The sequence below is a fragment of the Clinocottus analis genome, unplaced genomic scaffold (genome assembly GCF_023055335.1).
Source record: "Clinocottus analis isolate CAN_PGR_092001 unplaced genomic scaffold, fCliAna1.0.p SCAF_14, whole genome shotgun sequence".
NCBI lineage: Eukaryota > Metazoa > Chordata > Actinopteri > Perciformes > Cottidae > Clinocottus > Clinocottus analis.
Window position 1 is genome coordinate 9,571,108 of NW_027175865.1, and position 25,840 is coordinate 9,596,947.

Sequence of the window (25,840 nt, forward strand, 5' to 3'; positions counted from 1 at the left end):
CAGTTTACGATAATGTTATACTCAAGATCGTGACTTTTTGAATGTCAAAGAGACAAAGAGAGCTCTGAATTGTATTTCTCAACCAGTCATCACCACAACTCTCAACATCACTAAGCTGCCGGTGCATTGACTGATTTATTTGCTATCATTACTGTGATTGGTTGTAAAATTTCCCGCTTCAAATGCAACCAATATCTTGATTCATTTGAAATATTTGTTACTATTATTGGCTGTCACCGCTCCCTGCCGTCCTTCACACTCACATAAAAAACAGCATCTAAAATGAAATACACAGCAGTATGTAAATTCTGCAATGTAACACTGATTGACACAGCTGTGGCCACGTCAAACTTTTATCTGCACTTAGAAAAGAAGCATAAAGAAAGGAAAACGCTTTTCAAATTTCAGAAACTGCTCCGGTCTTGGTCTTGAATTCAACAGTGATGTCAAGGTACAACACAGTTTGTGCTCATCTTGAATTAAGTTTATACTTATGTTCTGTAATGCTGCTGGAGATAAATAAAGTGTTTTATATCTTCAAACAAATCACATTAATATGCAGTTATATACATTTACGTTTTTATTTCCTCGTCTTTATTTTTTATTTTAATTTTTTTACATATATTCAAGCAATATACGTGGAAACAAAGAGGCCTTGAATTCACGGTTAAGTATTTGGTTTTGGTTTTATTCACACAGTGAGTATACAGTTCACATGCTGTGTCATGTGATGTGTAATGTTTCAAGGAAAAAGACAGACAGATGTTTATCACCTGGAAGACTACACATCACACTTGTTCCCACTGAAAAGCCCTCATGGATGACTTGAGAACTGTTTGTCATCAAGTTGTCAAACAGTTTTGTTTAGTTATTTATTTAAATTTCCTCTTATTGATTTTCTTTTGGAAGAAAAAGTTGTTGTGTTATATTTGAGACTGTCGGGGCTGCAGGTTGAGAGGCGAATGCTAGTTTCTGCACAGTGTCACTCAGTCTCTGTGGACCCCCCCCCCCTTCTCTTGGCCTCACATACACTTTCTCCATCGCACTGTTTTATCCCCTCTTCTTCTTATCTGTCTAAACCTCTCTGTGGAGCTCCCCCCTCCTCCCCTCACCACCTCTCTCTCTTTCTCCCTCCTCTCCATGTCCCCCTCCCTCACCCCCCCCCCCCATGCTTGTTTCGGTGCTGCTGCCTGTCTCTTAGCAACAACTGCACACCCGTTAGAGCTCGGTGAGTGCTTTTACAAACACACCCAGGAAGACACACTCATACACGTGCACTCGCAGAGACACACATGTGTGCGAGCACATACACATTCTCTCTCTCGCTCTCACTCTCTCTCTCTGTCTCTCTCTCTCACACAATCTATCTCTCTCTCTCTCACTCTCTCTCTCTCTCTCTCTCAGCACTCACAATTACACGCGCACACACTCACACGCAGACACACACGTACACACACACACACACACACACACACACTCTCTCACACTTATACACACAGGGTCTAGTTCCTCATTGAGGGTTGCTGCTGGCAGCCCTGTGAGTCTGCAAGCCTTTGTGGCAGTGAGATAGATGGGGAGAGAATAGATATGCTGTTCAGCTACCATGTACAGAATGATTGTTCCTCTCAGAGTATGCACAACAGGGCAACTGCCCAAACTGGAAAATGACAAGTTCCCATCTCTGATTTCCCACTGGCATGAGTGTATGTGCACACTCTGTGGTGCATAATAGCACCAAAAACTTTGACGTGCAGATAAGAAATACACAAGTTTAAAAATGTTCAAACAATAATCATAGGAAAGCTGTTCTTTGTGAAACAGATTCAACAGATCATCATGTGGGAGCAGCGCACACATCGACTGCTCTCCCAGAGACAATGCTACGCCACTGAGCCATTCACAGTAAAATGCACCAAAACGCATTTGCTACGTATGAGGTTGAACATGTTGGAATGGCAGTTGATGGATGCCAGGAGTGTTCTCTTAAACAATGAATCATCGGGGGAGCGTTTGATTGGCTCGTATCGAAGCTCAGAATGCCCCCCGCCGAGCACAGTAGAAAGATATTTGCATGTGTGTCTTTGTTTTGTATGTAATTGTACACGTGTGTGTGTGTGTGTGTGTGTGTGTGTTTGTGTGTGTGTGTGTGTGTGTGTGTGTGTGTGTGTGTGTGTGTGGCATGTATTATGTCTTTATGTGCAAATCGATGTGTGAGCGTGTGGGAGGATGAAGCTGTGGGGGCAAATTTGCATGTGTCTTTGTGTGTCTGTGAGTGACAGGGCGTGCATGTACTGTATGTGTAAGCACATGTGCACTGCAGCAATGTTTAATTAAAGAATGTGTTCGTCTCCCTCTCATACACCGGTCAGATGGAGCCTTAATTAAGGAATGCTGTTAATTAGACGAGAGAGAAAGTGAGAACAGGAGAGAAGAGAGTTAGGGAGACAGCAGTGGGCATGAGGGGGAGTGGGTGAAGGGGTTAAAGAAAGTGTGTGTTGTGTGTGCATTTATCTCCATGTGTGTTTGTCCTGGTTGTATCATTCCTCAGAGCAGCAGGATGTTGAGGTTGGTCTGCTCCATGTGTGCAGCCCTAAACTCTGCTCCAGCAAAACTATCTTACTCCTCCTTCTCTTCCTCTTCTGTTTTTTTCCACTTGCCTCCTTCAACTTTTTCTACCTCCTTTTGTTTTTCTGAAATCTGTCTCTGCCCAACTTACCATCCTTTATATGTCTCAATCGTGTCTTCCCCCTTTCTGCTCTTCCTCTGTCTCTTGCCCTCTTTCATACTTTCTCACCCATTCTTGCACTTATTAGTGTCTCTAACCTCCTCCCCTCTTTGTCCCCCTCTTTCTTTCTCTGTCCCTCTCCCTCCCTCCTGATCAGAACCATATGCTGGAGAGCGAGGATGGACAAGATTGCTTTGTATGTGTAGAGTGTGGTACACTGTTGGAGGCAGCCGTGCGTGGATATGCGTGCTCGTGTGCCACGCATACTTGTGTTTGTGTTTGAATGTGTGCATGCATGCAGTCATGTGTGAGTCTGATAGCAGATTTCGTAAGACTTGTGTGTGTTCTGGCAATCTGTAGTTCCATTTCCCCTCTGCTCTGGGTTTCCATAATCCCTCTATAGTTCCTGTCTTTCTGTCACCTTCATCTCTCCATCCTCTCAACACCTCTAGTCATCACCTCTCTGCTTCCCCCTGGTGGCTGTGATTATTCACACATTCTTGTTGCACCCTTGAAGTATTGTGCTTTGTAATGTATTTCAATAGTTTTGGCAAAATGTGGCTCGCTGTGTGAGTATGTGTGCTTTTCACTACTACTCAACTGCTTATTATAATTTGTGGAGTTTTACAACGTGTACATCTACTCAGACAAATATGGTGAGATTAAAAAAAAGAAAGCGCCACAACTCACTCAGTCGCACACACAATCCATGACTCTGTGAGCATGGTCTTCATCATGTAGTGATGATTGTCAGTGTTTGTTATAGAGCACATTAAAAGTGGCACTGGTTTAAATGTGTACCTTTAGTCTGCTGGAAGACGTGGAAATGAATTACTAACCACAATTACGGTAAAAAAGAAAAGAAAAAAAAAGGTGTATTGCAAGTCATCCTCCAAAATAAAAGCCTCTGCTGTGAGATGGTGCAGCCCTCACCAAAATACTGATTATAGTCTGGTCTGATGATGCATGCTGTGACATCATGTACTAATCTCTTATTCTCTTTTTCTTTCTGCTCCACCCTCCTCCTCACTCCACACTTTTTCCCCCCGCTCACCATTTCTCCCACTTTTTCAACAAACTATGCCTTCCTCTGTCTGTCTTGTCTCTCACTCTAGCAACCATGGGCAAAAGACAGGAGCAGAGGGGTGAGAGAGAAGTATGTGAGCACTCCACTGCAGTATTGATGACCCAATGATCCCCTGCAGAACAGAGCCAGTCAGGCAGACAGAGTGAGGCTCAACTCAGAATCAAAATCAGAATCAGCGCCACAACCATACGGTAAAAGCAACCAATTGAGCATGGGGTTATAAATGGTAAATGTAATCTAATGTTGTAATGCTCCTGTGTGGGTGGCACAGTTAATAGAATAGAGTGCGTTACAAATTAGCTGTATGGACCACTGCCAAAAAAAATCACACAGCCACAATTTTATCTGTGCTGCAAATGTTTGATTTTTATTTGTATAATATTTGATGACCAATATATTTAGCAGCAAGGAGTTTAGATGAAATGTATTAAATGCAACCAGGAAATGGTAACATGTTTATGTACTTCCTATCCAGTTGATGATAATTGTTTTTAATATATATATATATATTTTTAATATTGTGTATATTTCTGTCCCCAGGTCACTGCACTTTCCTGCTGTTAGAGGAAGACAACGCTACACTGACAAAGAAGAGAACCCTAATTTTCAGACATAATAAAAGATCCCTCTTCACTCACTCATCACCAGCAAGACTGTCCACTGAATGAGTAGCTTGTCAGCGCACCTACATTCAGGCCAAACTGGGGCTCCAGTAGGCTGTGGTGGGACTCAAGCAGAGGAAAAAGCCTGTGTGGTGGAGCTGGAGGGGCTGGCAGGGCCTGAGCTCTGGACCAGGGAACTTGGGCTCCAGGAGGGGCCCCAGGATCTCTCTAAAAATGGATTGGCACCAGTGACCTCCAACCTCTTTCCCTCCTCTCCTTCAGCCGTGGCGAACGGCCTCCATCAACATAGAAGGCTGGGGCACAGCACCTGCCCCCGCAGGCAGACGGAGACTCACACTACCGCTGAGACACACACATTTGCAGAGACAATTAGGGACATGCAAACGCACATTGACCCAGATGTGCACATACAGGCTGTTTCGAATGCACACATGGATAATTGTGGACACATGGAAATCAACCCACCTATGGGTTCTGTAGGACCGGAACACTCCAGGACTATCACACCAGAGGCCAAACACACAACCTCACCTCAACCCCTGTCTTTGGAACTTGGCAATCATCCTGCCGCCACCAATCAGCGGGCTGCCCCAGTTCTCACTGCAGAGACCAATAACCCCTCAACCTTTTGTCCCGCCCCTATTGGTCCAAACCCAAACACAGGATCTGCTGCTCTTCCTGTGGAGGCAGAGAAAAAATATGCACTCCGCAGCTCTGGACGTCCCCGCTTTCCCTGTCACCTGCGCAAATCCTCCCGCCTACGCCGAAGCTTAGAGGATGGGGAGAAGAGAGCAGGACGAGAGAGGGGAGTAGAGGAGGAAGATGAAGTATTGGAGGAGAAGATCTGGAGGGTTAAAGAGGAGGAGGTTGCTGTTGGAGAGAAAGAAGAGCATCCCTCTGTGGAGGCTGTTCTCCCCATGGCTCCCTGCCCTACAGAGATTGCTCTTGCTCTAACTGTACCCAAGCCTGTACCTAAAGCTATACCTAAACCTGGGCCCAGACTTGGCCATAAACCTGGACCTAAATCCAGGTCTAGGCCTGCACCAAAACCTGTCCATAAAGCCGCTCCTAAAAGTGTGAAACAGCGTCAGGCAGCCCGGTCCATGGCTCATTGTGCTACTACCCCTCATCTACCATTAGCAAACACACCCACCATCGCTGCACCTCTAACTGTGAAGCCGGAGCCCGTTGCAGAGGGGGCATCCCCCCCCAAAAACCGGAGACGTGGACGTTTTGTAGGTGTAAGTTGATTTATGGTTACATATCATTGTAGTTATTCTCTTGACATAACACACAGTTTCATTCCGTGTATGACATAGATGTTAATATAATCTACAATTGCATATGCCTCATGCTGGTTTCTGCTTCACAGGTGAGAAAGATTGTTGTCAAGGTGGCTCGCATACCTGTCAACCTGAGCCGCAGACAGAAAAGCTACAAGATTTCCAATTTGGAGACTTTTACAGGGACAGAAAAAGGCAATGATGGCGGTCTGGAAGGCTCAGATGTAGTTCGAGAGCCAACAGCACTTCTTCGAATGAAGAACAATGGAAAGAGTGTTATGGTGATGTTCCCTCCTGGAGAACTACCGGTTATTCTCAAACGCAGGCGGGGACGACCACCTAAACAGGCTCTGCCAGGAATACCAGGGGAGCTTCCAAATCCCGGGAATGCTGGTGGTAATGGAGACCAGCCCAAGAAGCCCCAGAGGCGTCGGCGGGCTAAACTCCCTTCCCCTTATCCATCGTATGTTAACGATACTAATGATGTAAAAACAGAATATGGTGATGTTCTGTCCAAATTGGCCTTTTTAAACCGCCAGCCTCCTGCCACTGGCCGCTGCTCTCCCCCGCGCTGCTGGACACCCAGTGAGCCTGAAAGCTTTCATACCCCCTTGGAAAATCCTGGAATATCCAACCTGCTCCACCGGCTCACTGGGTATAGACGCCCTCGAGGGGGCAGAGGAGGCGGCAGTGGAAGAGGTGGAGCAGGAGCAGGGGGGGTTGGGGGCAGTGAGCGCAATAAGAGCACATTCAGTGACTTCTTTGAATCCATTGGCAAGAATCAGAAACCGAGCCCCATGTCTGAGCATGGATTACCTAGGAAAAGGGGAAAGGGTGCAGGTGGTAGGGGAGGGGGAATCGTAGGGACTGAGTCTGGGGGAGAGAAAGTAGCCAAGAAGAGACGTATGAGAAAAAATGGTGCATCTAAAGGAATGGGTATGTCCATGGGGCAGGACTGGCCCAATGGGGCAGGTGGCTGGGGTGAGGGCGGTTTAGACAAGGAGAAAGGTTTGGGTGGATATCAGCTCTGTGGATCTCCAAGGGGAGGCTTTTCCTCCTGTGAGGTTGGAAGGGGAGGTGCTTACAGCAGTCCAGGAGGAAGCAGAGGGGTTGGGCCGGCTGGGGAGGACTCACAAAGCCTGTTTGCTGGATATTTCCGGTCACTCCTCGACTCAGATGATTCATCAGACCTGTTGGACATCTCCTCCTCGCAGTCAGACCACCGAAAAGCGTCCTCCACCCCTGGTTTTGAGCCATCCAGTCCAGCTGCTGGTCACAGCTGGTCCCCTGCGTTCCCCAAGTGGAGCTCTAAGGGTGCAAGTTCTGGGGTGGAGGGCTTATCCCAGACACATTGCTCCTCAGCCAGGCCTCCGTACAGCTATAGCAGCCTGGCCCAAACATCTCCCACCACTTCTATCTATCCCAAATCCACTCCTCCGTCTCTCTCACACTCTCCTAGCTCCCCCCATCCTGCCTCTTTTGGCCAATACTCATCTGGCTACTCCTCCTCTTCTCCCGCAGTGCCACAGAGATCCTCAGATTGTAGCTTTGCATATGGATCTGGACACAGCAGTGGCAAGACCACCACTGTTGGTCAAATGGGTTATTCTAGTTACCAGGCAGCAGCCAGGCGAGGCTTTTGTGGATATCCTGTAGCAGGTCATTCCTCCATGTTGCGGGGAGAGTCAACAGGACCCACATCACCAGGAGGAGGATACATGTCTGTGGCCAAAAGTAGCCCCTTCAGCTCCTCTCCAGAAGGTTACAAACAGTACAACAATAACCAGTGGAGCTACAGGTAAATCACTTGGGTCCTGTCATGACAAAATAAGCAAAAAAAGTCATACAATGTGTTCAAGACATTTCTAAGTGGCCTTTTCACACATATTCTGACTTGGTATGTTTTAATGAATAAGACATTACATGTTTTCTCACTGTTACATTATTATAATTGTTTCACAAACTAAAGTCCAGCCACAGCAGGATCAAAGAGATGTGAATGACTTAATGTAAATGTTTCATTCCAGCACATCTTGTGCTAATTAACAGTCAATACCTGAGTGGACTCGGGACTAAAATGTGCACTGTGTTTATTCAGCTAGTAATCTATAATTACAACATACATCAACAGTTTCCTTTTCAGGTTACTTTCACTGATTGCTGGAACTGGAACATAGAGCACTGGAAGTTAAAATATCTGCACACATAAGTGCACACATTTTCCTTAAGTGCATTTCATAATTTGTGTTGCTATATTTATATTTATTTTTCAGACAAGGTTACGGTGGCTGGTCAACAGACGGCTTTGGGCCTCAGTATCACGGCTACAGTGAGTATGGCTCCAGTGAGTCCAAAGACATCTTGGATATCTCAAACTACACCCCCCAGAAGGCCAAGCGTCAACCTTTTCCTGAAAGTCTATCAGAATCCTCCTCTGACTCCTCACATCTCGGCTCTGCAGCCACTGGTAGTGGACCTAGCTCCACATGTGGCACGTACAAATTGAATGAAGCTGCTTCTGTTAGTGGAGATGGGGGTCAATCAAGTTTGTCCAGCCTGGAGAAGCTGATGATGGATTGGCATGAAAGTGCTTCTGGGCCCTCGTATAACTGGAGCCAGAACGTCCTATTCCAGGGTGGGGGTACCAGCAAACCCGGTCGGGGTCGAAGGAAACGGACTGACCCACAAGTCGAAAAAGAAGGAGGTTCTGCTTTACACTCGGATTCCCCATCCAGTCCCTCCCCAACGCCTACTCCTGGACCTAAGCGGGGAGGGGTTGGTGGACGGGGCAGAGGGTCTAGAGGAGGCAGAGGAGGTTTGTCTCCATGCCAGAGAGAGCGACCTTCAGGGGCCAAAGGCAGGGGCAAGGCTGCCTCTTCATCTGGAGCAGTGACTGCTGGAGGTCCAGAGGGGTCTGGGCTGTTCCAGGAGGGGCTGGACTATTACAGTGGAGACAGTAGTAGCCTCTCTCCCCTGGCCACGCCTAATCCTGCACCACCTTCAAGCTACCTCCAGGACCCCTGTGAGTACCCTTCCCCTTATTCTGCCCACCCCTCCACACCTTCCTCTGAGGAGCGATATCCAGCCTTATACCCTGGAGAATCCTCCTCCTCCCTCTCACCAAGTGTCTCATCTCCCCCTTACCCTCCCAAGCCCACTCCTCCTCCACCCCAGTCTTACCACCCTATCCCCTCCAGGACATTCTCCCCCTCCTGCTCTCCCTCACCACGGATAACACCCCACTGCGCCACAGCACTGAGTCCCTCACATCGCCCGCCTCCAAAAGACCCACAGTTCTCACAGTATGACTCTCCCAGCTACTGCAGCTCCCCTTATTGGTATGGACAGACATCGCACAGCGGCAGCCCCAGCCCACACACGCACAGCACACACTCAAATTCCGCCGTGCACACACACAGTAACCCGCACACAAGTCCTCATGGAAATACGCACGGAAATACGCTCGCTAGCCCAAATGCAAATACACACACTCACATGATACCGACCCTCCATGAACCACACCATCACAACACACAGCCGCACACCAACACCCATCCCACCTCACTGCTCCAGAGTAACCCCCTCTCCCACTCAAACCCCCACACCAACAATCAACCCCACCACAATACACACACCAACACCAATTCTCACCTAGCCACCCACACACACTCCAACCCCAGTACCAGCCTCCACTCCCATTCAACACCTGTGCTTTATGAGGAATGCAGCCCTCCCTCGACCTTGCCCCCCCACAAACGGGAGCTGACGCCCCACAATATGAGCACAGGCCACCGCCAGGGCCCCTTGCCTCACTCCCCATACCCCAAACCACCCCTGGACTCCTCGCCCCATCAGGAGGACAGTGGTGGCTACTCCTTGTCCCACCAATCCTACCAGGGCATTGGACACCGCTACCCCTCCCAAGCGGCTCAGGGAGGTGGGGTGCTGTGCCAGCTCCTGGACACAGCCAATGATGACAACTTCAGCGTCACCAGCCTGTAACAGGAGGTGAGTTTATTTAACTTTCACACACACAATGAGGCCGTCCTAGAACTACCTAACTAATCATGAGTAAGAGTTTTTATAGAAATGTCCAGAGTAGTGTCTAATTACTGATGAGACCATGCTTTTGTTTTGAAAAGAGTTATTTAATGTTTATATTAAAGATAAGTAGAGAAAATACTTTACAGATGCAATAATCCATTTGTTGACATTTTACAATACCACCTGATATAATTGGTGTATAGACAGGTCTGGTTTAATAACATTTCTTAATAGCTTTTGCAAGTCTCTAGGTACACTAGGTAGTCTTTCGGTCCAGGTTGGAAAACGGGTGTTAATTTAATGGAAGATAGAGGTGGATGTGTTTTATGGTATTGCGTGTCTCAATCCATATTCAAGTGACCGTGAACTCTTAAGTTGTAGTACAAATATATACATCAATAAAAGTAGAGCCACCACAGTGCCTCGGTTACTTTTAGCACCAACGCAAACGATTGGCTTCACTTACAGTCACGTATAATTGCAAAGGTATCATAGTCTTATATTAAGCAATCTCTCTTCACCTCTTTCTCTCTCCCTCTGTTTTTCTTTCAGGTGCACTCAATACAAGCTTTTACAGATTTGCAAACTTTTTTTTCCTTCTTTTTTGTTAAGGAGACTTCTTTGTGTAGAGTTTGTGAAATGAAGGGTGAGAATTTAGCTGCCAGCTTTGGGACAGTAAAGCTTTAATTCTCCAGCATTGACAATCAATATCAACTGCAATTTAAACACCCAAGCATGCACACACACGCACACAGAAACTGACACACACAAACACTGACACGCATGTGCAGATTAATACACTACCTATACATGGGCACATAAAATCATACATGTGAACACTCACACTCTCTGCTGGAAAAAGGGAATAGCCAAGTAGCTGACAGATGAATACCAGATGCTGATGGACAGAGATCAACCTAATTCCTCGCCGCTTCAAGTCCTGCTGTGATACATAGAGGACTCCGTTTCCCAGAAGTCTGTATCTCGCCAAACCTTTCTGGTCCTGTTCTGTACATCTGCAATATGGACGATCACACAACTGTCTTTCTCTTTCTGTTTCTTTCATGTTTTCGCTCTTAACCTCCGCTCCTCTGCTAAACCAGCAACTCTGTTCTGCACTCAACCGTCACTGACCCTGCATTTCTGTCTTGTGCCCAAACGTGAACCGCATCTGAGCCCAAATCAACTTTTTAAATAACATGAGCCTAGCAAGTGTCCCGCTCTGTGCACTCCTTGTATTGTGTCTCATAAGAGAAAAGTGGACTGAACCAGTTTCTGCTCTTGAAATACCAGCATCTGTACATATGACTCCAGCTCCAAGCCAGAAGCCCCCTCTTCATTTTGAGGGTCCGTCATCAACATGCTCTCCTCACCGTTCTGCCATGGTTTCTCTGCTCTGGGGGGAGAGCGGACTGCAGCATGGAGACCCAACATCCTGTGTTTTAATGTTTTAACTACAAGGGAAAGAGACATCGAAATCACACAAGGCCCCAAAGAGACTCTTGTTATCTGTGTGCGAATGTGAGACAGAGGAGGGTGTGTTTGTGTGACTGCAGTAATGCATGTACTTGTGTGTATGTGTGCATTTATGTTTGTGTGAGCGTTTGTGTGTGTGTGCCTGTGGGGTCAAAAGGAGTGAAGCTCCCCAGACACCAAAGTCTTGGCGGGGTCTCATTCTTTCTTTCACTCTCTCCCTTCTTTTTTCTGTGGTCTTGTGTTGTTTGGTGGTTTTTGTGATGAAAAAAAGTGTATATCTGTCTGTTACATATCATGTACGTATCTGAGGTGCAAAATATTTAAATACACATTCTGTTCTTGCCATTGGTAATCTTGTCTATAGCATACTGCTTCTTTAAGAGATTGCGGGAGGTGTGTGAGTGTGTGTGTGTGTGTGTGTGTGTGTGTGTGTGTGTGTGTGTGTGTGTGTGTGTGTGTGTGTGTGTGTGTGTGTGTGCGTGCGTGTGTGTGTGTGTGTTTTAGAGCCTCCCTGAGTATTGGGCTTTGCCCAGGCTGTCTGGGACTGTGAGCAAGAGAGTTCAGTCAAGGACACAATTCGACAGGGAGTGAAAGGGAGGGGAGAAGAGGAATGGATTGTGGGAGGGGAGGATGTGTTGGACGGGAAATAAAAGAAACCAGACTGAGAAAATCAGAAAATAGTGTCAGATAGGTCCTAAAGCCACTGAAACAAAATGTACAAATATGTAGTGTTTCGAAATATTTCCAAATAAGGAAATGGCGTTAAGGCTGGTGGTATCAGAGAGCTGATGGGAAGGCATCCCATGCTTATTTTATGTCCCTTATGGGGAAACTTGCTATAATAGAGCAAATAGTATACATCTGCAGCTTGTGTGTGTGTGTGTGTGTGTGTGTGTGTGTGTGTGTGTGTGTGTGCGCACGCCAGACAGAGTGAGTGTGAGAGAAAGAAAGCAGATGGGGGGAGTTTACTGGCTGCATATTGTGTACAGTTTGTCAACAGGCTGACTAAATAGACTCAGACATAGCTGGAGGAAATGTGTTTGCTGTGACATTCCACTGTATGTGGAAGGGAACACACACACACTGTCGACAACGTTACATGAGAGACAGAGAGGAAGAAGGTGCAGAGCAACAGCTCTCTTTCATACTTTTATTTTGTGGGCTACTATACACAATAGCAGCGTCTAATTTAAATAAAATTATTTTCTAAATTACAGCCAACTAAAATCCATACTGTCAGCGACTTACAAACACACACTGTAATGTAATTTCTCCATCAGCGGTAAACATATTCAGATCTTTTACTTGCAAAAGCAGAAACCACAATGTAAAATCAGGCATGCTGCTCAAGAGGCAGCACAATTTAACAATTCAATGTTCAGGTGGGTTATAACTAACCAGGTGTCTTATTTTGTAAACTAATCATATGCTTAGTAATCTATGCAAAACATGAATCTCCTAAGTAACAAATGCGACTACAGGTAGCTGCTTCAGTAATATTACTAATTGGAATAATTGAAAAGTTGGCTAAATGAAGCTAATGTTTTAATTTAGCATTTTGCTCAGAAAAGCCTCGTGTCTCTCATTTCTTGTGAGACGTGTTTGCAATGTATGGCCGAGTAGAAGGTTAAAACCAACATTTGGGTTAATTTTAAACTGAATGAGGTAGTTATAGGCCAAATAAGGCGGCATTCACTGTGTCAACAAGGCCGCCTTTGAACAAGGAATGTGCCTCGTCATCACAACTTCCCCCTGGGGGTAAGAACAAGAAGATGACGCAGAAGGAGGCCGGGGAGGAAAGAGGAGGAGAGGTGTTCTCAGCAGGGACTTTCCTCTGTTGCCCGACTGGAAGAAAAAAAAAGTTGAATCTCAGGGCACCGCTCCGGAGATGTGCCCCGGTGTCGCCACGGAGGAGGAATGCGGAGCTGTGCGCGGCGCTGGGGCCGCGGTCGACTCTCCCTCCCGGGGATACCACTTCTCTTAATCCCGCCGTTCCTCCTCGCGCTCCAGCTCCTCGTCGTCGGACCACGGTTACCCCCAACCGCAAGGGCGGGGGTGGAGCAAGAGGTGGTCTTCTCCGTTATCAGCATCGAGCCGGACAGGAACTCACGCCAACGGGGATCCCCGTCCCGAGGTCCGGGGTTGGAGGAGGAGGAAAAGGAGGAGGAGCAGCAGGTAGAGGTGGAAGATGGGGAGAGAGGGAAGCTGGCACGAGCATATGAGGATGAAAACGAGATGCACTCGCGCCAGGTATAACACGGGAAATAACATTGTATTTAAATGTTGACTTACATTACCTATTGCCACAGAACAAACAGCATATGTATAGATATGTTAGGCTTCACCTAAATTGAATTTTATGTGAAATTTACTCACAACCCGCTTAATCTGATGCTATATTGCGCACCTTCACACCAATTAAAGCTAAGTAAAAATGCACTGAGACAGATAATGTCATTCAGGAAAATGTACATGCTCAGTTCAGGAACACGGATTTAAAAAAGACTGTTGAAGTGATGTTTATTCACTGTTCTGGGTCAGTTTGTGCACAGCTCGATGGAACAGGTGAGGGCAGAGGGTGAACACGGTACTGACTCTAGATCAGAGAGGTGTGACAGCTGTTCTCTCTGTCCCCTTCAGTTGGGGAGAGCTCCAACTTGTGTGTGTGTGTGCGTGTGTGTGTGTGTGTGTGTGTGTGTGTGTGTGTGTGTGTGTGTGTGTGTGTGTGTGTGTGTGTATGTATGTGTGTGTGTGTATTGTTTGTAGGAGCATATGTCCTTGCTTTACCTCAAACTCCTTATCCACACTCCTCACCCCCTCTCTCTCTTTCATTCTCTTTTTTATCTCACTGTCTCTTTTTCTGCCCAAGGCTAAACTCTCTGACTCATTCTTGTGAATCATCAACCATCCCCCTCTCCCCTCCCTGCTGAGGTTACCATGGTGACCGCAGGGTTCAGTGTGAATTGGGTGGTGGTGGGGGGGGGGGGGGGGGTGGTTGTGTCCGTGCGTGTGTGTGTGTGTGACTGTTACAGTGCCTCAGGCAAATATGTTACTAGCAGGACTGAGGTCACAGGCTGTGACCTGCCTCCTCAGCAGTCATACCTTGAGCAGACAGACACACTCACACACATCACTGTATTTCCTACTCATATATTTATATATAATATATGGATATGTATCGTGTGCATCTTTTGAGATGGGACCAAGAACACTGCAGGTTCAGCCGTGGGCGTCAGACGAGCCATCCTTCACAGCAGAACTCAATCGTATCATCACGTATATTACCAGGCCACAGGTGGGCGACACACAACATCACCTGAAGCATTAGTGCTGTCAATGTCTCAGACCCTTATAGGCCACTAACACCATAAAGTACCGAACACAATTTGGACACTTCGAATTTCTATTTACTGTACTTGGCATATTTTAACTGCGTGAATGTTGCATTTTGATAAAATGGAAATAAGGTTGGAAACAACCGGTCAAATATATCGGGCCCTCCCTGAACGTCTTAAGAATACACTCTGGCCAACAGGGATCTACAGATACATGAGCCAAGAGTTAGCTGTTGCCAAGCCTTAAAATTAATCAATAAAAACTTCACTTTTTCAACTAGTTCACTTCTTCTGCAGACTTCCAGCGTGGGGGTTAACATAGCAGTAATATGATCAGTCAGGCGCTGTCAGGATCCTGGCAGCAGAAGTCTGAAAAATCTGAAGCCAGTAAGGACTTTCAGTTCCAGACAAGAAACTCCCAAACGAGAATGAAGCCTTATGTAACACCAGGTGCCGGGGAACTGGGAAGAAAAGTATATTGTGTTGATTTTGCTCCATAATTATTCAATACCTGCAAGAAGTTACGATGGGTCTCAAAGTTACTTATGTTAATAATTATCATCAACTGAAACTCACACTCACAATCAGAAAATAGTTTGCATTACTTATTATTACAAATTTTACCACCATTTTTATTTTAACTTCCTCTCTTTTGCTGTGTCTGCATGACTGAATGTTCTCAGACCTAGTCATCCCATCTCATGTGACCCTCTCCTGTCCATCTCCAGCTGGACTGCTCCAGGGTTTTGTCTCCGGGTCGGACTCAGGCCTCACGGCCCCCTGAGGATTCACCATGGCTGCTGTGTGCTGAGGACTGGCTCCTTCCATCTGCAGACATGCCTTGTGTTGCATACTCTTTTAGGTGTGCCCATATGTCTGTACATTATGTCCACGTGTCTGTGCATGTGCTGTGACGCGTCTGTATTCATATCGCTGGCAAAATTGGAATAAACAGTGCAATTCATGTTTAATCATGCATGCAATAATCTTTAAACCACTTTTTTCTCCCTTTTTTCCTTGTTGTCTCTCTAGTATGGATGGGTTAGATGCAGATTTTTTAAAGACTGTGTCAGGGCTGGGATGTGAAGTCCACAGTTTTGATCCCAGCATCTCCAGTGCATCTGGTGGTCACCTTGGCAACAGTTTGGCCAGCAACCATGGTGATGGAGGCGTGGTCAGCCAGCACAAGATGTGGCTGGAGTGGCGAGCTGCAAGGAAGCGCAAGCAGAAGACGAGAGGCAGCCTGGGTAGTGTTTCGCAAACACTGGCAGATATCATGGCATCTCTGGGACATCGCACAGTAAGACACATACACATATAGACACACACACACACACACACACACACACACACACACACACACACACACACACACACACACACACACACACACACACAGACAGACATTTGGAGAAACAGTGCAGAATAAACATACCTTAGAGTCTTTTCACCCTAACATACCCAGAAAGCTCTGGGTATGTTCCCATAGCAACAGGGCTCTGCGCCATCCCTAGCTGCCATGGCAACAATTTAAGTAAGTGAATCACACACTGGCCCCGTTCCATCCTGCAGCCACAAGAGGGAGCCAAATACTAACAGTTTGAGTATGTGTGGGTCGACGTCAAGAAGTGGTAGAAGACTTCCATTTATGAAATAGTATTTGGATTTACTGATTAAGTCGTTGATTCCAAAGCAACAGGAAGGCTTTGGATATCAGGAAGGCTTTATACAAGATTAAAAAATCATAACAAGATGTTATTATTAACAATGCAGACAGTCAGGACATTGTGCTGCATATGGACAACATTTTTACAATTCCTGTAAACAAACCTTTGACTTGCAAACAACAGATGCCTGATAAAAAAAAAGTGTGATGGCAAACTTAATTAGCTTTCATTTTAAGAGCAAAGTGGTACAGTTTTCTGATATGGAAATTTAGGAAATAATTTATGAAACACAATGTATTATGTTGACTGTGCTACGGAACAATATTGAATGTCTTGTCATATATATATATATTCTCTATTCTTTCTAGGTTCATTTCCTGTATGCTGACTTGCTGAGTGCTGAGTGGCGAGTTTTCCAGAACTGGATTGAGTCGGGAACTCTGCAGCGTGTTCGTCATCTGGTTGCCCAGGTCCACCTGCAATGGGCAGGGTTTGAGGTGGGCGGAACCAATGAGGAGGTGCTCCGCTATTGGTTCAGTGTCCTACAGGGTCTCCAAGCTTCTGGACTGAAGCTGGTCCACAGCTCTGCAGGAGAGGGCCACAGTGTACTAAAACAGACAGTAGCAAATGGTCACAGCTCTTACATGCTCAGTTGGACCAACACAAGGCGTTGATGACACATGAATGAACACAGGTGCACACACATGACCAGACATTGTGGATGGCCTTAAACAAGAAGGAGAAGGTCAAACTCAAAATAGTTGGTGGCTTCCCCCCTCCTGCAGTCATTTCATGCAAACTCAGTTCTTAACAAGACATTGCCCTCTTGTGGAGATAAAAGGATCTGCCTTCATGACTCGACTCCACCCTCAGAGGAAAGATTGTTGTGATAAACAGGCTAATTTGACCAAATATGAAGCAGAAGGTGGGCTTTTTTTTAACTGAGCAAAAGTGCAACAATATAACAATTAGATCTGCACCTTTTATTTGATCTTATTTGGAACATAAATAACTGCAGATAATTGTAAAGTGCAGGAATTGTTAAATTGTGTCTTAATTTGTTATACATATCAAACAGTTGTCTGGCAGGTACCAACACATTTTAAAAAAAAAAATCTTTTTCCAGTTGAGTTATTTCATCAATGTAATATATTGTAAGATATTGCATTGATTTGATATAGCTGTACTTTGAATGTCAATTTAGCAGATTATTTAATGTATTTGTGCACATCTCTGTAGGCCCTGAGTGTTTTTATGTGCAATACTTCTTTAAATTGAAGAGAAATATTACATTATAGTGAGAATATTAGCGTGAAACATACAGAAAAGAAAACAGTGAAGCCCTTGTTATAAACTTTCATTGATACCACAATAAAATAACAAATAGAGAAGCCCTTGACTGCCATTTTGTCTTTCCGTTTTTAGTTATACATATCACATATACTGTACACTACAACATAATTTGTGGCATTTGCCGGAAACAATGTTCTACTCTTTTGATTCACTTTTGATACACTTTAGATTAATGTTTAATAAAAGAAGTTACATAAGCTAAGTATCTCAAGTGCTTTCTAAATTGGCCATGTACTTGCCAACAGTCAAACTTTCATATAGGAAGTACACACTTTCAGCTCTTGACTTTATATAGCTGTTTTTATGTAGTTTATCTGCCTTAGAAAAGAATAAAACAAAGATATAAAGGGACTGTATGAATATCGATTGTGATTTGTGTGATAACCTGATCTTAAATGTATGTATGTGTGTATCCATTACATTTTAAGGGTAGTAGTTAAATTATAGAATTTGTGTTTTCTTTTCAACATATTTGCACTTAATCATTAAACCATAATAAAAGAAGTGTCTGAAAAAGTGGTTTAACTCTTTATTCCCTTGACATATAAGTCTAATATGTCGGCAGTAAAACGGTTTGATTCATTACTTTCAATTATCAAACATTCCTAGACTTGGATACATTATTTAATCTTTACTGGAGACTGGTTTGCCTCTTCCCAAACCCAGTGTAATTCCAGTTCGCATGGGATGAGGTAAAGGATGCACTTAACTCTTAACCAGGCAATGCTCACAGGGCGGTGATTTATCTTCATAATTGCTTTTCTCCACAGTGAAGCTTCTTATGCGTGAAGCGCAATGCCAGTCATTCCTCGGACGCGTTCCAACTCGCTGGAGTAGGAATGTCCTGCTGCCTCCACCCAGCGTTACGCAAATTACGGACAAATGTTTGCCACTAGTCAGGGTGGTGTCGCGCTATTTACGTTGACATTTCCACATCCTGTTTTCAGCCGAAGGCAGCTGACAGGCGCAGTGGCCAATCGGCTGTGAGAAACTCAGCCGGTTGACCAATCGGAAGTTCACAATCCCGGGACTTAAGAAATCTGTTTAGCTCGTCTGTGTACTGTACCGCCGAACATTTCATGTGGGAATCTGGACCAAGAGATAACAACCACACTGTATACGTGAGATAGATTCTCCAGTTGCCATTTACGGTAAGTACATGTGCGTAGTCGGTATTATCCCGTGATGTAAAAGCTGTAAATATCCTTTTGTTTGTCTGCTTCTTCGAGATATAAAAAGCGCCGACAAGTTACTTCCTGCTCTGACAAGGCCGAGATCCCATGTCACACTGTAGCTTATCTAGCTAATGTGTACGGGACAGTGTAGCGTTTCCGACTCTTTTGCTTTCTTATCATTGCATATATTTAATTTAGAGTCTATCCAACACGGTTCACTAATGAGTGGAACATGTATCATTCAGTGTGTCTATTTGACAGAAGGTCTCTGTACGTTACTGCCGAACATATGACGAGGCTGTGACGTTGTGTCAACTGGATACAACTGTAAGGAGTTCCACTTTTCAATGAAACAGACTTACGTTATGCTCGGTTTCATTCCAAGTACGCATATACATGTGCATGTCAACCCAAGTAAAAGACTTTAATCCCCCCAGTAATGAAATGTGTTCCATGAACTCAGCATTATTTGAAGCACCAACTTTCACATGAAATTTTTGTTATTAGGCAACCGAATTGGGGAATAGGAAGCACAGCAGTGTACTTACAGTAAGCTCAAGACTGCCTTGGTAGCAGGGAGAGTCTGCAGTCACTGCATATCTTTGAGCACCTATGGGAGTTGTCATCTAAACATATTGTCATGTCATATTTCATATGTTATTTCATTATGGTGGGGAGTTTACTTTGTCAGTCAAACACATACACTTACTGATTTATCCAATTTAGAGTGGGGAGAAGGACATCATAGCATCCTGACGGAGACAAACTTTTATCTACAAAACTCATTGTTCATTAAAATAAACTATATGGAGCATTCACAAGTGCATTTCATGCTTTTTGTAGTACTGTTTCCATGGTCAAAATGAACGTTCACGCAAAGACAAAATTTGATAGGTTTTTTTGGAAGTAAGTTAGTAAATATATAAAAATTCTGGTCTCTCATGCAGGGTGTTTTCTGAGGGACAAGGCTTTTGGGTTACTTCTGCTTTTGCTCTGTCTGGCTCAGGGTTTATTTATACATGCGTATCTTGATCACATGAGAAAGTAACTCATTTAGCGATGAAAGGAACAATTATTTTAGTATCAGGTAATCTGTTGATAATGTATTAATTAATTGCTTCGAACATTTTTGTCTTATTTTTCATAAAATAAACTCTGTTTTTTTCTTCAACAGGCACCAATTATTTAAAGTGATCAATCTATTATCAAAATGGTTGTTGATTGAATATTTGCCAGTGGACTATTTAAAAAAATAAATACATGGAATTATAAGTATTACAGTTATGTAATAGTTATAAACACATTTCAGTGCTGTCTTTTGATCCCTTTATGTTGTATGTCTTTTCCTCAAATGACTACCCTCCTCTTCCTCAACAGGGTTGGGGTCCTCCACCCACAACACCCCACTATGCCTCTGATTACGAGGAATATAGAGCCGCGGCATGTGTGTCGCCAGACCATCCCTTCCAACATCCGCAGTGAACTGGAATGTGTCACCAACATCAGCCTGGCCAACATCATCCGTCAGCTCGGCAGCCTCAGTGAGTGTGGACTGTTTGTGGTTAGGTGTCATAAAATGTTATGTGAATGGTTCATAACACGTAGCAAATGTGCATGACCTGTGTGTACTTATGAAAGGTTTTATTTTAATGGATTTGTGAAAATGCATTTATTGCTCATGCGTGGGACAAATACTATAATCTCGAAATAATATATGTGCGTAGGCAAATATGCAGAGGATGTGTTCGGGGAGCTGTTTGTCCAGGCCGGAGCGTTTGCACACAGAGTTAATACGCTAGGAGATCGAGTGGATCGTCTGCAGGTTAAAGTCACCCAGCTAGACCCCAAAGAAGAGGAGGGTAAGTACTCCCACATGCTACTATTACTACTGTTAGTGTAACATTAATAATGTCAATATAATAGGTTGTTTTTTTTGTGTACGGCTAAATATAACATATTGTGTAACATTTATTACACAGCTTCCATATTAAAATAACCTCTTTCCCTTGAGCACAATGAATGTTTAATAACATTCTCTCCACTTCGTCTGTGTGTTGCTCTCTCAGTCTCTCTGCAGGCCATCACTACCCGTAAGGCTTTTCGCAGCAGTCTGACCCAGGACCAGCAGCTGTTCACCAGACCGTCTCTACCAATGCCTGTGCAGGACACCTACATAACCTGTAACCCACCTCCACCACTCAACATACTCAGCCAATACCGGTAGGGCTCAGCAGACTAACACACATGTGTTAAGAACACATGTGTGCATGCTATATTTTATTTTTTGTCATGACTATATTCTATTTAATTCACCTCTCTAATGAATTTGCATCAAGGAGTGGGTCTCAAAAAGGTGAACTATTATTTCGTTTTTGTTTTTTTGCCATATTCAGTTTCTAGTCAAAACTGAATTTTTTAAAATTTTTGTTATGATACTAGATATTATGGAAATGTAAAATTAGCTGTTAAGTCTATCCTGTTTCACGGGAGGCATGTAATCCTGTTTTGCATAATCCTTGAGATTCATCATGCTGATGGAGTTCTCTTTATTAGTGTGTCAACATGTAAAGATACATTTATTTTAAGTGTGGTGTTCAGTCAGTTTTTGATTTGTTTTGATGCCAACTTTTGTAACCAAAAATCAAACCATTCACAATGAACTCAGTTAGACTTAATTGCATTTATATAGATACAAATATCTTTGTAAGTATACTACTAAGTATACTAATTAAAGCAGCAATGAAGAAATTCTGTGGGGGAAAAAAACAATATGTGTAACAATTCAGGTGACATCCATCCTTGAGATCTTGAATATTAATTAGGCTTTAGGGATGACATGTCATCAGAAGAATGATTAGTCTTTATAATCAGTAACCAAAGCAGTATCATTAATGATGAGCAGAGCGAGTGTGTAAGCTTCTACAATTATGTTACAAAGACTCTCTGTGTGACTCAGTGTGTTTGGATGTGAATGGGGGTTATTTTGACAGATCTTTACAGAATTTTCTTTTGTTGGGTTTAAAAGGGGAAGTGTGATTATGGCTTGTTGATATACTGCCATATAAGGAAGCTAAATATCTGTTATCAGAAACTGTATGTTATTTATGTTTGTTTACACAAGATAACTCAAAGTGTAGCTGAGACCCAAATGTGATTGTTTGTAAAATTGTTATTTACAGGGATGATGGGAAGGAAGCCCTGAAGTTTTACACTGATCCCTCCTACTTCTTTGAACTGTGGAAGGAGAAGATGCTGCAGGACACCAAGGACATCATGAAGGAGAGACGGAAGCACCGAGTGAGACACACAAACGATCTCATATCTAACTTGTTGTGCAACGCCTTTTTAGCATTTATTATCTTGTTTTTGTTGTGTTTGTTTCCAGCTTGCCTTGTATTTATCTTGCCAAACGTGACTGGACATCATAGGTCACATCAATTAAAAGCATTTGTAACCAACCCTCTGACTCTTTTTCACTCTTTTTTTTCCGAGTAGAAGGAAAAGAAAGACCATCTGAACCAACGGACACTCAATCCGCGAAAGATCAAGACCAGGAAGGATGAATGGGAACGCCGAAAGATGGGGGAGGAGTTTGTGGAGCCAAAGAATGATTTGATGTAAGTTGCAAGAGTTTGTGTAGTGATGAGGAAGTTTATGCTGTCCAGCAATTAATAAAGACTCATTACTTGATTAATGCAGTTATTCTCCCTAGTCGACACAGTTAAAGTACACTCTTGCATGGTAAATTCCACTCGCTCCTGTCTTATCAACCGATCTGTACACTGTGATTTGGTTGGCATGTCCTGTCTGAAAATGTTCTCAATGGGTGGGGTGTAAAGTTGGCGGTCAATGGCAAATTGCAGTAAACAAATGCATGAGTCACAGCCTTTGTGCTTTTTTACTTTTCTAAGTTATTTATTTGTCAGTACATTTTTATCAAATTAATTACAATTTAAAAAATGTTGAAATGAAAAAAAAAACAGAGCACATAAACAACAATCTGTTTTAAAGACAAGCCAATCTCTTACGGTTGTGTAACTGACTATACGTTGTGCTATTTAAATAGCTGTGTGAACTAATCACCACAAGTTTCAGCGTCACATTTTGTGTGTGCTGTATATTTAGAAACAAACAAAAAGTACATGAGTTTCAGAGAATCGAGATGACATGTCTTAAATTTGTTTTAAGGAGTTCTTCTGAGGGCCTGAATGGCAGTATTGGCTCAGGAGATGGCTTCAATTCTGAAGGCCTTGAGATGAGTACCGGCTCCTACGCTTTTGAACCCGGCTCCCCTCTCTCTCCGCATGGCATGGATGACTTTCTGCCTCCTCCACCTCCAGACATGGCGTAAGTAGCATCTTGGATATAAGCCCACACATCCTGCCAACATGTGCTGAATGTACAGTTACACATGTACTAGAACAATTGTACTGGAGTCCTAAACACATACTCCTAAAATTATAGGGTTCAACAATAGCAAAATAGAGTAATAACATACTCTTTACTTTCAGCCTCTTTTAATGAGCTGTTGAGATCGCAGCTGCAAAGAAATTGGAGGCAAATGAAGTGTCCATTTTGTTAACTTGTCTTCAACTCACTTGCAGGTATAATGACGGAGGATATGGAGTTCCAACCCCAAAGAGTCCAAACCACCCACCCCCTGCTCCCCCCATGACCTCTCCCCCTCCCAACTCTCGCCCCAACCTCTCTCCTCCCCCTGCACCTCCTCCCCCTCCTCCACCCTCTGGCTTTGGGGCTCCCCCACCACCCCCTAGCTTCGATACCCCACCTTCCCCGCCTCCGTTCTCTGCCTATCCCTCCCCACCAGCTCCCCCCCCTCCACCTGCTATGTCCACTGTTCTTCCTCCTCCGCCACCACCTATGCCTGCAGGTGGTGGTGGTCCTCCACCTCCTCCTCCACCTCCCCCTGGCCCACCTCCGTCATCTTTTGACCACTCTGCTCCCCCTCCTCCCACCGGTGGTGGCAGCTCTGCTCCAAAACCTAAACCCGAACCTGTTGATGACCCTCACAATGACCTGCTGCAGGCCATCCGACAAGGTGAGACACGACAGGAAACAGAGCAATCAGAATGGATTGATTTGACAGTCAAAGTTACGAGGTCACTTTCAGATTATGATTTTGATAACCTCTAATGACAGTTTAGAATGCATGAACGCGTGCCTTGAATAAGACACTGGACCCCAAATTGCTCTTAAAGCAGCTCACAGCTCCAGAAGGCATATAATAGGTTAAATGCAGAGGATAACTTTTATGTATGTTGATGATAAAAAAAAAAAGAATTCTCATTGCATACTCTTTGGTTTTAACAAAGTGTTTTTAATTTTGCCTAAATATAAGGGAACATCTTCCACCACTGCTTAGGTTGGAAAAAAACCTTGAAATGTGCTTTTACAGCAAGCTAATTTGTCCTGAAAGAGGCATACATTCACAAAGAATAATATTACTGTAACTGCAACTGTTCTCACTAACGCCCTTCTAGGTTTCAACCTACGTAAAACGGAGGCACAGCGGGAGCAGGAGAAGAGGGATCACTTTGGCAATGACGTGGCTGCCATCCTGTCCCGTCGTATTGCTGTAGAGTGCAGCGACAGCGAGGATGACTCCTCTGAGTTCGACGATGAAGAGTGGTCCGAGTGATAGTCCTTTATTACCATCTCTGTATCTTTCCTCCTGAAACAACATCCTTGTATTTCCATTCAAATCACATTCTTAAGTACCAGTGAGGCCGAGGTCCTCGTTCTGTGCGTGTCAGTGTTTGAGTGCGTTATGCACACATTGTATGTGCAAGTGACCCGTCACTAATCACATTCCTAGAACCAACTATTTTGTATTCATCCAATATTATTCCATTCATTGCAAAAGTCCAAAGACAGGGTGTGAGTGTGCCTGGTTGTGTCCCCATTTGCTTTCATTGAATGACACACGCTGTTATTGATCTGAGTGTTGTGTGACGTGACACACGTCTCTCTGCTGAGTCTGTGTGTAAACGGATCAACTCTGTCTTTATCTTAGTGTATTAGGATCGGCTGCCGGAGGCTAAATGTCTGATTTCATCTGCTTTATTATATTATGGCAAATGATAATAGAGAGACATAGTAGAAACACACAAAGGGTTGACGTCAAAACATTCTCACTCATAGATTATATGATAAAGTACGTGTAAAGTTTATGTAACATATTGAATCATATCTAACGATAATTATGCAATCCTTTCATATCTCTTTAAAGCAGGGATTTTTTAAATTTACTTTTCCTTTCCTCACTTTTGAATTTTTTTTCTTTCTGTGGTTGTTATGGGAACAAATCGCTTGCGAATGAAACATGGTCGTAGTTTAGACGCAAACTGATGAATTTACTATTTAGAGTGATAGGGAAAGCGTTGGCTCGTGGCAGACACCTGGGGTGCTTGATGAGATCACCATACTGAACATATGTGGACATTTAACACAAATATGATTAATTTGGTGTTGTTTTTGAGCTCTGTGATGCATTTCTTCATGCAGACTTCTTTTTTAAAAACTTTATGGGGATCAACTAGGCTCTGATGCTTTAATCACTGCTCTGTTTAGACTTGGGCAGCATTTGGCCTGCTGCCTGATAAGTGCCTTTTTTATACTGCATTTTAGTGTCAGTGCAGGTTTATTTTGCTTATCCACATTGGCTACTGATCAGCTTCCAAAACCTTCATCAGCTGTGGCTGTGGGTCAAATGTGGAACTTACTGATGTTTAGTGTGGACCACGTATTTCTTAAGTGCCTTTTATTTTCAATCTGCCTGTGTTAAAGCACAATCACGCAGCATGCTTTGCCAAAGCTTCTCCTGCCTTAAATATCCATATGATTATAGTTATTTTAATAAAGATGGAGTGAATTACAATGATTGCATGTCTTTCCTGTGAGATTGTGCATCTATTGGGATGTGTTGCATAACAAAGTTTCCAAAAAATGTCCAGCTTGCTTTATCCATGACTCATCTTCTTCATATCAGTGGTGGACACCTTTTCACAGTGCTCAGTGCCAACTGTGTGGGAAGGGAGTGAGAAAATAAATC

General features: G+C 44.0%; 3 protein-coding genes across 4 annotated transcripts in view; all 3 read left to right on the forward strand.

Annotated features, from left to right (window-relative positions):
• The window catches only part of ahdc1 (AT hook, DNA binding motif, containing 1), an 18,558-nt gene extending 6,968 nt beyond the window's left edge, over positions 1–11,590 (forward strand). Inside the window, exons 2-6 of the mRNA XM_068576103.1 lie at positions 3,841–4,003; positions 4,353–5,676; positions 5,808–7,516; positions 7,992–9,726; positions 10,315–11,590. Coding sequence (XP_068432204.1) covers positions 4,477–5,676; positions 5,808–7,516; positions 7,992–9,720 — 4,638 coding nt within the window. The 5' untranslated portion in view covers positions 3,841–4,003; positions 4,353–4,476 and the 3' untranslated portion in view covers positions 9,721–9,726; positions 10,315–11,590. The remainder of the gene's footprint in view (positions 1–3,840; positions 4,004–4,352; positions 5,677–5,807; positions 7,517–7,991; positions 9,727–10,314) is intronic.
• A 1,361-nt stretch (positions 11,591–12,951) lies between these two features.
• LOC137784376 (probable methyltransferase-like protein 24) lies at positions 12,952–18,065 on the forward strand. 2 transcript variants are annotated; one of them, XM_068574969.1, is made up of 5 exons: positions 12,952–13,488; positions 14,435–14,533; positions 15,302–15,435; positions 15,606–15,873; positions 16,609–18,065. In XM_068574969.1, exons 1-5 carry the CDS (start codon positions 13,156–13,158, stop codon positions 16,912–16,914), a joined length of 1,140 nt encoding a protein of 379 aa, XP_068431070.1. In that variant the 5' UTR covers positions 12,952–13,155; the 3' UTR covers positions 16,915–18,065. The 2 variants fall into 2 exon arrangements, with proteins under 2 accessions (XP_068431070.1, XP_068431071.1); XM_068574970.1 differs by lacking the exon at positions 14,435–14,533.
• Positions 18,066–18,635: 570 nt separating this feature from the next.
• wasf2 (WASP family member 2) lies at positions 18,636–25,666 on the forward strand. The gene is made up of 9 exons (XM_068575548.1): positions 18,636–18,744; positions 20,146–20,309; positions 20,493–20,627; positions 20,835–20,988; positions 21,948–22,065; positions 22,264–22,385; positions 22,957–23,115; positions 23,373–23,827; positions 24,270–25,666. The coding sequence occupies exons 2-9, from the start codon at positions 20,177–20,179 to the stop codon at positions 24,425–24,427; spliced, it is 1,434 nt and encodes a 477-aa protein (XP_068431649.1). The 5' UTR covers positions 18,636–18,744; positions 20,146–20,176; the 3' UTR covers positions 24,428–25,666.
• The last annotated feature ends 174 nt before the right edge of the window (positions 25,667–25,840 follow it).

Bases quoted from the DNA above. Each gene is read 5' to 3' on its own strand.
- wasf2 (XM_068575548.1), top strand. From the start codon at position 20,177: ATGCCTCTGATTACGAGGAATATAGAGCCGCGGCATGTGTGTCGCCAG. The intron at 20,310-20,492 runs GTGAGTGTGGAC...ATATGTGCGTAG, and splicing joins CCGTCAGCTCGGCAGCCTCA to GCAAATATGCAGAGGATGTG. The intron at 23,828-24,269 runs GTGAGACACGAC...ACGCCCTTCTAG, and splicing joins GCTGCAGGCCATCCGACAAG to GTTTCAACCTACGTAAAACG.
- LOC137784376 (XM_068574969.1), top strand. From the start codon at position 13,156: ATGCGGAGCTGTGCGCGGCGCTGGGGCCGCGGTCGACTCTCCCTCCCG. The intron at 14,534-15,301 runs GTGGGCGACACA...GTCCATCTCCAG, and splicing joins CGTATATTACCAGGCCACAG to CTGGACTGCTCCAGGGTTTT. The intron at 15,874-16,608 runs GTAAGACACATA...TATTCTTTCTAG, and splicing joins CATCTCTGGGACATCGCACA to GTTCATTTCCTGTATGCTGA.